The 11,180-nt window shown below is 42.1% G+C and overlaps 1 protein-coding gene across 1 annotated transcript; it reads right to left on the bottom strand.

Moving 5' to 3' along the window:
* Window positions 1–49: 49 nt before the first annotated feature.
* ptcd1 (pentatricopeptide repeat domain 1) lies at window positions 50–10,958 on the bottom strand. Its single transcript, XM_034187795.1, has 8 exons — window positions 10,345–10,958; window positions 7,926–8,066; window positions 3,770–3,988; window positions 3,592–3,693; window positions 2,832–3,497; window positions 2,628–2,744; window positions 1,896–2,078; window positions 50–1,002 (listed from the first exon to the last, which is right to left on the bottom strand). The coding sequence occupies exons 1-8, from the start codon at window positions 10,789–10,791 to the stop codon at window positions 766–768; spliced, it is 2,112 nt and encodes a 703-aa protein (XP_034043686.1). The 5' UTR covers window positions 10,792–10,958; the 3' UTR covers window positions 50–765.
* Window positions 10,959–11,180: the final 222 nt, after the last annotated feature.

Below are 11,180 nucleotides of genomic sequence, written 5' to 3'. Positions count from 1 at the left end.
TAATACAAAGTATAACAACAGTAATTCTTAACTTACAATTTCCTATTTTTACCATTTTATTGCTGTGATTTCATTGGTTTATGATTCTAAGTCACTATTGTGTCCCTGGTGCTGCTGTCTTTGTGAGGTCTCGCTTGATTCTCAGTGTGATCTTAACCTGGTGAGCCAAAGAAATACATGACAAAACTACACCGGAATCACCCTCAACACATCCAGAATATTAAGTAGAAAATACAAGTCATCACCTAAAACTGACACAATGATGTGATGATGCCCAGCTCTGCCCAGCTAACAAGAGCAGAGGAAAACATGATGGCCAACATGTGAAAAATATACATACAGGAGGGTACAGTCCAGTAAAACTGTAACTAAAGAATGGATAGAATGTGTGACTGGGGAAGATAACAAAATGTTTTGTTGTTACTGCAAGTTAGTGACAGCAAACTGAAAACACTGTTCTGGGATGTTTTGAAACCTTTGCAACACCGGTGTTTAAAAGCACAGTTCCAGAGTCCGTATCAAAAGGAAGACATCAGATGCAGTGCTAAAAGGGGGCCTCAATACCTTACAAACTATTTTGAAACACTGTTCCAGTTGGTCTGCAGCCTCTAGTGGTGAAACATAATAAAACAGGTGAATGAACATGAATGACATTTTTTAATTTCTTATTTAAAAGCTACAGTCAGAACAGGGTCAGTATGGTCAGTAGCACTAGCGCTTTCAGCAGTGTCTTCAGGCTTGTCACGAGACACGTGCTGTGGATTTTTACACGGCTGAAACAGTGGGGCTCAGCTTGTTCTTCTTGCGAGAGTAGTATCTCCTTGCCGCTGCTCTCCGGTTCCTCTCAGAGATCGTCAGACCATCATCAGTTTCTGTTTTTGCAGCAGGCTGCGGCTCTTCCTGTTTTTCCCCTGTGCCCAGTGCCGGCATGGACTTCAGCCACTGCTGGTAGTAACCACGGAACCCATCAATCTGGACGAGATAATTGTTTCTGGACTTGTACTGGGATGGAAACAGATTCAGACAACTTTAATGATCCCTAAAAGGGCAAGTCATTTCACGCACAAATACCTCAGATAAATATAAATATAAATAAATATACAGCAATTAATCCACAATTATTACTAGTTGAACATAATAATGGCACACATCAGAATTAAAACACCCGCACATATACATTTGATTGTTTATGTACAGAAAAGGGCAAAAGGAGGAAAGGGGCAAAAGAAAAAGCAGAACAGAAAATGTCAAACAATACAGAAATTAATCCAAAATTTCAATTCAAATGTGGTCATTGTTGAAAGGATTCTTGGTTAATGCATCATTTGCATTTGGAGGGACGTTACGAAATTTTGGCCATGTGGCACATTTGTCTGGACTGCGACTGGACTCTCCAGAGTGAGTCATCGACTCTCATCCGCATTATGCTGCGGTATCCTGGATAAGCATGGCACCAATTGGCATCAGGTACTGTATAGGACTTATCACTTACTGATCTTCAACTGCTCATCTGGAATTGGGTCACGGGGGCAACAGCTCCAGCAGGGGTCCCCAAACTTCCCTTTCCCGGGCTGCATTAACCACCTTTGCCTGGGGATACCGAGGCGTTCCCAGGCCAGTGGTGGAGATATAATCCCTCCACCTAGTCCTGGGTCTTCCCCGGAGTCTCCTCCCAGATGGACGTGCCTGGAACCCCTCCCTAGGGAGGTGCCGAGTGGCACCCTGTCTATAGAACTTATCACTCACTCATCTTCCACAGTTTATCTGGGATCGGGTTATGATTTCAGTAAGTATTTAATCTAAAAGTTAATAATAGTAATATTTTCTTCCTATAATTAAAATCTTTGTGTACTGCTGGTTTAGCGATTAGAGCCTCATAGAATATGACGACATACCTGGTTGTAGTCTGGAGGATACTGTGCAGCAAACTCAAGTTTCTGAATGACAAGCTCATTAGGCCACACATCCATATCCTTCATTATTTTGAGAAGTGTTTTAAGGTAGACATAATCCAGTCTCCGGACAGCTCGGCCAATAAGAGCAGAGAACACATAGATGTTAGGCCTGAATCCCGCCTCCTGCCAAGAACAAAAAAGCATGTGAAGACCTTTCAATAAAAAAAATAAAATCAGCAGTATGACTTTTTCGACCGTGTTGGGTTCATTTGTGTCACAAACACCTGTGGTGCCCTTCGTTTTCAGGGGAAAGTGGACTACATTGCAAGGAGCCTTTGAAATGAGTCAACACAGTCGCGCAACTATGACGTGCAGTCAATGAATGCAGACTTCGAAGGACGCAACCCATGAACTGAGACAGCCTACTGTATACGGTTACTTAAATACAAAACTTTTGTGTCTGCATGTTTTTCACAATTCTTTTTTACATTTTAATTGATTTATTTTGCTATTGTTAGTATGGCCAAAGCAGATGGTCACCCCACTGAGTCTGGTCTGCATGAGGTTTCTTCCTACAATCAAAATACCTGAGGGAGTTTTATTATTATCTTTTAAACTAGGCGGGACCCAGACAATTTTCAGATTTAGAAGTGGGCCCCAGCATTCATATGGCTGGTGTCAAAGGACATGACTGTTAAAACAAGTCAACATTTTTAGAATTTGTGTGATCACCTCCATGTCTTTCAGCAGCTGCAGACCATCCTTCTGTTTCTCACAGCCCAATGCAAGACTTCCAAATGTCTGTGCATTCACCTCGACATAACGCTGCTGCATCACTTTCAACACAACCTGGATAGAAGAAAGGCCTTCATGGAAGCTTAAAGCCAAACACATTAAAGACGGGCTTTGGTTGAAAGTATGTGCAGTTGAACAAACCTTGGCCTCGTCCAAATTGCCAGCTCTGGCTGCTCGACGAATCACAGAGTTAAAGAACGCCACATCAAGCTTCACTCGGTACTCCTTGGCCGCCTTTAACAGGATTTGCAAAGACTGACTGCTGGGTTGCACTGTATCAGCCAGCAGGGTCAACGTTCGGAGGTCTGGGACGAGTCCATTGACTGTCATCTTCTCCAAAACGCCTTTAGCGCCTCCAATTAATGCTAGCCTATCTGATGCCTCATTTCTAACACTGAGAGAGAACACGGCAGATCGTTTCCCCTCGAACAGATCAAGCAGGCTCGGGAGTGCAGAATCATCTGCGAGGTCAACAGGTAATGAGACATCGTCTTCTTGCTTGAGTGGTATCAGGTGAGTGGAGTCTTGTCCAAAAAAGGAGTCCTCCTTATCCTCATTCTGCAAACCAGGCTGGATTAACAACTGCTGCTCCAGCAGGTCGATGTCGACTGAAACCCTGTGGCCAGACGCCGACTCCCCATTTGCTGCATTTTTGTCCTTTTTTGAAGAAGACTGCCAGTCAGAATCCAACAGAAGTTGTGTTGCCAGGGTAGGATTGCCAATCCCACAATCCCGAGCAGCCCTCAAAAGCAGATTATAATTTTGAGAGTCAGGTTGAATCCCTGATCTCAACATCTGACGCCAAACCTGAAACAAACACAGTGAAAACAAGGCACCACAAACAATAAAAAATATTTTCAAGAAGCTGAATTGTAATGAGTTGCCTGTAAAGCATACATACCTGCAGAGCCAACCTGAAGCCAGATTCTTTGTCCTTCAGACAGCCCATTAGCAAATAGTGAAAGGTCACCTGTGTTATAACGTGCCCGTTCTGTAGCATCTCCTAAAAACAGACACAAACCCCGCTTATAAGGACAAATTTAACGACCTTGCATCAAGAGTGTCAGCGTGCGTCATACCCTGATGGTGTGGATACAGGCTTGAAGGTGGTTGGTCATAGCATGCGTCTTGAGAAGGGCATGGTAAGTGATGGTGCTGAGGGGGTAGTTTTTGCGACGGAGTTCTTGCTCCAACTTCAGTGCGTGCTGTAATCCAGCTTCTTTTGAGGGCGACTCAGCGCAGGCGTTGAACAGCGCAGTGTAAACAGCGTCTTCAGCATGCAAACCTCGCTTCTTCAACTGGAATACAGACACGAAGTCACATCTGTTAATATTTGGACATTGACAAAGCTTTTATTTTAGCAGTCAACAACAGAATACGTGCTTGATCAGGACAGTACGGGGAAAATGCACCACACTTTGCCATAAACTCCTGATATTTGGGAGTGATTCTTTTTGTGTATCGAGTCTCCACCAAGTTGACCCCAGTGGAGCGTAAGGCTGGCAGAGGCGAACTGCTTTTAACATGCTCCCTTCAGGTGAACACACAACTACTTTGATTCACTGCAGCTCTGCATCGAGATGCATGCAATTATTATTTTAAAAACAAATTGTGTTTGTCACAGGTGTATGGACCATGGATGAAGCAGTCTGTCACCGCTGGCCAAAAGCATCAATTTTCAAACTTTCATTTGGGGGTACTTCTGTAAAAACTGGGCATACATTGTAAGAATTACTTCAGGAACGAAGGCTGCTTGGCTACTTTTTTACAAGTCCTCAGGAGTCAAGAATGGTGTCAAGTCCAGATCATGCAGACCTGGGTTCAATTCCTAGTATAACCGCCTGTCTGTGTTCTTGGCCATAATCACTTGACCTTTGCTAGGGAATAGAGTTGAAGTCAATTTAATCATAATCCAAAATTTGGATTAGATTATGATTAGATTATTTAATTGAATCTAATCTTTTTTCGTATGCTTTAATCTGATCTAATCCAAAAATTATCCATTTAATCCAAATTTTTGGAATAAATTTTGATTAAAATTCACAATATTACAAAAGTGCCTTCTACTATATACAAGTAATATACAACACAATTCAAGCAAACTTGTCACATCTCAGTCCCTTCACACAACAAAGCCAACCCTTGCAGGTTTCTCAAAACAGGGTGATAGCACAATTACCATGTAAACACATCTCAATTGAGGACAATACCATCTTTCCACCTATCTTCTTGCAACAAAGAAAGCACCTACCGCCCTCCCATCTACACAGCAAAACAATCTGCTCAGCTTATCCATTCCTATCTCCAAACAATATCAGAATGTCAGGGTGATGACACAAGTGGCATACAAACACCAGTTATTAAAGAACTAAGGAGACCACTTAACTCATCCTTCAAATGTAAACATGCATGACAAACTCAACCAAATAGGTCCAGCCCACCTCCCCTGATGTCTCCCCAGCCCACCAAGAAGTCATCGACTACTTGCATGAACCCCTGTTGTGCATGGACAAGGATCCAATCTCCTACTGGAAGGTCAACAAGGGCAGGTATCCACACCTGACCAAGGTAGCCCAGCGATACCTGTGCATCCCTGCCACATCAGCTCCAGTGGCGAGGGTTTTCTCAGTGGCGGGGAAGATCTTCAGGCACTCTGTCTTCCAAGCACTTATGTTCGTCAAGTGCAACTGGAAGGAGGTGAGGTGTGTGAAGAAGTGAAGCTTAGGTTGTGAACTGGTTGAGTGAGACACTGTATTAGTGGGGACTGAAGACTGTATTATGATGGTGATTATGATCAAAGACTCCCTTGCTTACTAGATGTCAGTTGTGAACTGGTTGAGTGAGACACTGATTGTGTTATTGATGATTGAAGACTGATCGTGATGGTGATAATGATTGAAGACTCCACATTTAGTAGTTGTTTAAGTGTTCAATGTTATGTATCTGATGATATTGAAAACTAAATGTAAATATGCCTGACTTCATGTACAGTGTACATATAGTTTACCTTATAATAAATGTTTCAAAATGAAAAATCTGTTTGCTTCTTCACATATTTCATCATTCACATATGCACATACACCGCAAATAAAGTTTAATCAAATTTAATCATTTAATCTAATCCAAACAAAAATCTATTTAATATAATCTAATCCAAAATGAAATGCCCTTTAATCTAATCTAATCTAATCAAATTCAATTTAATTTAATCACTTCAACTCTGCTAGGGAAGTAACCCGTTTTAGATGGGCGTCCTGTCCAGTGGGAGTCAGACTCCTCTGTCTCACACTACAAAATCCAGGGTTAAGCAATGTCACTAATGGGTCTCAGTGCTTATGCTGGAATTACTACTACTTCTTGTAGCAGAAATGAGAAGCAGAGGACAGTGTATTCTTTGTGGACCTAATAAGTGATTACTATGAGAATTATATAATGTCATACGCATTTTGAGCAGATACAAGAAAAATAATGGCAGACAGCCAGAGATCATGTCAATATGATGTGCACATCGGGTTTAAAATCTGAAGTATGTAAAAACTGTATTGTACACATTACAGGGAAAAGCTCAGTTAGAGGTGACCAAATCATGATGTAAACTTTCACATGCAGTGGTACTGTACTTAGCGAGGCAGCATAACTTTTTTCCCCCATAAGAATTTTGCATTTGGTGCTTAAAGCACCAAATTTGGCACAGATGTACCCAAACACATTACGGTACCAAGAAATCTGAATATTGAGCCATCGTGAATCTTCATCATGGTTGCCATGGGAACCATTTTAGCCCATAAATGTTATGGAGTTATGGGGTAAAAAGATCAAGAATGGTGACAAAGGTCAATTTCAGTTTGTACAGGGGTCAAAAGTTAAAGTTACTCTAGTTTTGGTAAAATGTGATGCAAATGACTCTTAGTCAAGAGAGTATTAAAAAGGATTAGTTTGCACCATCTTTCATTCTTAGTTATCATATGTCATAGAATTCAATGGACGTCAACTTTCTTAGACCTTTAATTTGAGGACCAAATATTCAACACAGTCAAAACTATTCCATTTATTAATCCTATTAGCACAACCAATAGCGAATCTTGGATGAGACACTGAATCAACCATCCATGAATTCAGAGAAAGTAAAATACATCACTGACGCAGATGGAAAAACGCTATATAAATGCAATCCATTTATATTTATTTAAGTCATTGTCCATATAGTGGGTTGGAAACAGACTCACATCTGTGTTTTGACAGTTTCAGAAGCATTTTGGTTGAACAGTATTATGTTCTTATGACACTAGAACACTTTCCACTTTTTACAATCAATAAGGGTTTATGAGCAGGGTTGTTTTGTTCTGAGTTTTTACATATTTAGTTCTTGTGGTTGCAACTATTATGTGTGCATTGCTGTGAATTTTATAACTACTACCATTACTGTAAAGCCCTTGGATTTCTGAGAAAGCATGATACAAGTTGTGCTATTATATCACTAGAAATGGCTAAAGGTGACATTTTATTGTAATATACTCAATGTATACTTTTATTAATTCTATTTCATATTTTATTTACTACTGTAATATGTAGTCAAGCACAAGGTTTTGAAAGTTTTGCAACACTAATTTTAAATTGCAGTAGCTGCAGAATCACTGTATATGGTGTTTTGCAGTTGTGAATCTCACTCCAACTGGCAGCCAGTGACTCACGCAAGAGGTCGGTTTCAGGAGAGTTCCGGTGTCAGGAGCTCAGCACTCACAGTGTAAACACATCTCATGAAGTATGGACACTAAGACAACATTGGGGCACAGCAGAAGTCCATCACAGGTGCTACAACTCCCTTAGTTAACCGTCTGAACTTGGGAGAGTGTAAAATCCTCATAATCGCCCGTGAACTTGCTAAATTAATGCCATCCACATCCTCGCTTTGTCATTGTTTACATGCGCTGTGACACAGCAGAACTTTGCTGGCACCACGGTGCATTCTGGGAAGCACAGACGGCCGCCAGGGGCATTATGGGAAATGCTGAAATACCAAATATATTGAATTGACACCCAAGTATCGCACTGTAACAAGCTGAGGGATAAGTGCACTATTGCAAATGCACTCAAATTAAAAGATAGAATTCTGTATTTCATATTCATTACTTCTGGCTTTCAACTCTCATAGGCTGATGGACTAAATAATTTGTAAATACCCAAATATTTACAGACATAACTGTGTGTAAACAAACAAATAGCTGTTCCTCGTACATCATTGTAGAGTTTGAAGGCCTTTTTAAGGTTTCCAGCTCGGCCACATCCTCCGATCAGGACACTGTAGTTATACTCCTCCGGCTGCAGCCTCTCTTCTTGAAGCATGTTTTTGCTGAACAGATCCAAAGCTTCTTGCAGCTGTTGGAACAAAAACACCAGACAGCAATCAGATACATTCTGGACAAGCAGGACACTTAAAACATTAAAATTTGCATGTGAAAAATGTCTCAACACTGAAGGGATGACGTATTTCTGAACAGAAACAAATAAAATTCAGGTCTTGAAGAAAGTGCCTCTGAGGTGGACACTGAGGAATTTTGCCTACTAACCTAAGGAGGACCAGTACCTTTTCACATTTGCTGAATCCTCTGCAGATTTCATTAACTGCTGTTTAAAACATTATTTGGACCTTCTGGTTAAATACAATGAAAGAAACGTACGTGTGGTCATATAATTAAACCTTATCTAGCCATCCCAGAGAATCATGGCTTGTCCAAGATTTCTACACCTTACTGAGAAAAAGATGTCTCTGCATCAGCTAGATCACAGCAGGGGCACTGAAAGCTGTAACAGATACACCAGTCTCATGGAACTGCCCATACCTAACACCTAGCAAAAGTTTTTCCGACTTGTGCCGAGTGTAGTGCCTACTTGGAAGGACTTGGCGCTAAACACTGGCAGGTTGGAGCTTATTCATTCACTTTCTGCCACTTATCCGGGTCAGGGTTGCAAAGGCATCAGACCAATCAATTCATCCCACACTTCTCCATCCTCATCAAAGTTCTGTAACTCTTCCCGGGGTAACCTGAAGTGTTACAGGTTAGAGGTGTTTGGGGAAATTGGCAGAGGCATGCCAAGTTGGATTCAGACTGTTATGCTGCAAAACACCACAGACCTGGCCAGGTGTGACAGCTGCTTTAAAGTCAGGGGTTAGTTTTAGTGATTAGAGTTCAGTATTCAGGTTAAGGTCTGTCACTGACACCTCTGCATCTTCAGGTCCAGCAATCAGGGCAGTCCATTAGTCACATGGACAAGCAATATACATAGCATCCTTTGGCCATCAAGTGACATTCGGAGGAAAAGTTGCATTAGTTGTGCTGCATTCAGAACCCTTGTACATACGGAGATTCAGACATCTAGAGAAAAATGACATGAATACTATGTCGGGCTGGTATTTTCACTCAGAAACTTGAAAATGTATCTTTAAATAAATTTTTAACATGACATAACTGCTTTATGTAATATATTCACATTCTATATACAATTAATTGTTACAGGCACAGATATGAGCAAAAACATCTTTGACAATTTCATTTAAAGCAAAAGATAATATTAGCCTAGCTCTACTGTGGTATCGGCTGAGCAGTTGATGACAAGTTACAAAGGTAATTTCATGTACTCACTTTTTCTGGAAGTTGGGGGGTTTTTTATACAGAGTCTTTCCGAATGTTCGAGGGTTCTGGACACAGCATCAGTAAAGTAAGTCCCTTCGGCTGCTCCCCTGTTTGCACTCGGGGTCGCCACAGCAAATCCAAGGTGGATCTGCATGTTGAGTTGGCACAAGTTTTACGCCGGATCCCTTCCTGACGCAACTCCACATTACACGGAGAAATGTGGCAGGGGTGGGATTTGAACCCGGAACCGTCTGCACTGAAACCAAGCGCATTAACCACTTGGCCACCACCCCTGCTGAACCCGTGTCTTTATCACATACTGTGTAGGTATGTCATATGTGAATGGCTGTGACATATGGCGACTGATGTTTTACAGACACTGTACCAGACTATCATAGTGAAGAAGGAACTGAACCAGAAGATGAGGCTTTCAATTTACCAGATGATTTGCACTCCTACTCTCATCTATAGTAATGCTCTCCGGGTAATGACTGAAAGAATAATATACAAGCGGTGAAATGAGATTCCTCTGACAGGTATGAGCTTACACCCCTGGACATGGTGAGAAGCTTGTCTATCCAGGAGGGACTCAGAGTAGAGTCACTGCTTCTTTGCATCGAAAAAGATTCAATTGAGTTGGTTCAGGCATCTGGTGAGGATGCCCCCTGATCATCTCCTGATGGATGTCTTCCAGGCACATCCAACTGGAAGGAGCTCTCTGGGAAGACCCAGGACACGCTGGAGGGATTATATTTCCCACCTGGCTTGGGAATGCCTCAGATCCTTTGGAGAGTTACAGGACTTGGTCAAGAATATGGATAAGCGACAGAAAATGAATGATGTGACCCGCTTCCCTGCTAAGTGATAAGACAGAGGAGTTTCTAACTTTCTACATCCATCTACGTAGAACTGTGGTACTTTGAGGATGTTTTACATGAAAACCACATAATATTCAGATGTAGAACGTAGTAAAAACACGCACTGCATAATTAGAAATTTTAAGAAATTAAACAAATACTGACCTTATTCGCTTTGATGAGTTTCTTGCACTGTAAGAAGTACCAGTATGTAGTGTTTCTCCTCCCGGGCCTCCTGGGTCTCTGAACCGGCTCCTCGCCGTCCTCTTCATGGTCCTCCTCTCGGGGTCGCAGATCCCTGAATTCGGAGTTGGTCTTCCTGTACAGTCTTCTGGAGGAAAAATCGGCAGAGACATACCCGAATGAGTCCTCGTGGGGTTCGTGGTTCTCCAATGGCACAGGAGGAGATTCTGGAGATTCGACATCCCGAGGAGAGGGGGCGGACAGGGACACGGATCTAGCGGGTAGGCGAAGCCGGGCGGCCGGCGTGAGGAGTGGCAACGACCGCTGGCCTCCAACCGTCGGAGCCGAGAAAGCGGCTGACAAGCGGGAAACACGCGGTGAGATGTTCCTCGCATTTCGCACACACGAAGAAGCTATGAACGCCAACATATCTACTAGTTTATACTTCTGCTGAAATCTGACATCGTAACTTTCTCCAAGTTAGCCGGCTAAGCTAACTGCCGCTGTGCGCGTGCACCACGATGCTCCAATGTCGAAGGCAGACCAGACCTAATTAGCAGATGCAGTTTAGGTTTGAGGAAGAAATAATAATTTTTAAAAAAGGACCGCTTGTTTCCTAGACGTAGCATTTAATTATATTTGGCTACGCAAGGAAGCACAAAAGTAATATACATTTACCTGAATAGACGTTTGCTTAATTCTGATCGATTATAACGGTCATCTATTAGTGAGCCTGTGCAGCCATCAAAGCCAGTTTGCTTAATTCTGATCGATTTAAACGGTCATCTATTAGTGAGCCTGTGCAGCCATCAAAGCCA

Source organism: Thalassophryne amazonica, chromosome 15, assembly GCF_902500255.1.
Source record: "Thalassophryne amazonica chromosome 15, fThaAma1.1, whole genome shotgun sequence".
Classification (NCBI taxonomy): Eukaryota; Metazoa; Chordata; class Actinopteri; order Batrachoidiformes; family Batrachoididae; genus Thalassophryne; species Thalassophryne amazonica.
The sequence above is the reverse complement of the archived record's forward strand: the minus strand, read 5'-3'. Positions and strand labels throughout refer to the sequence as shown.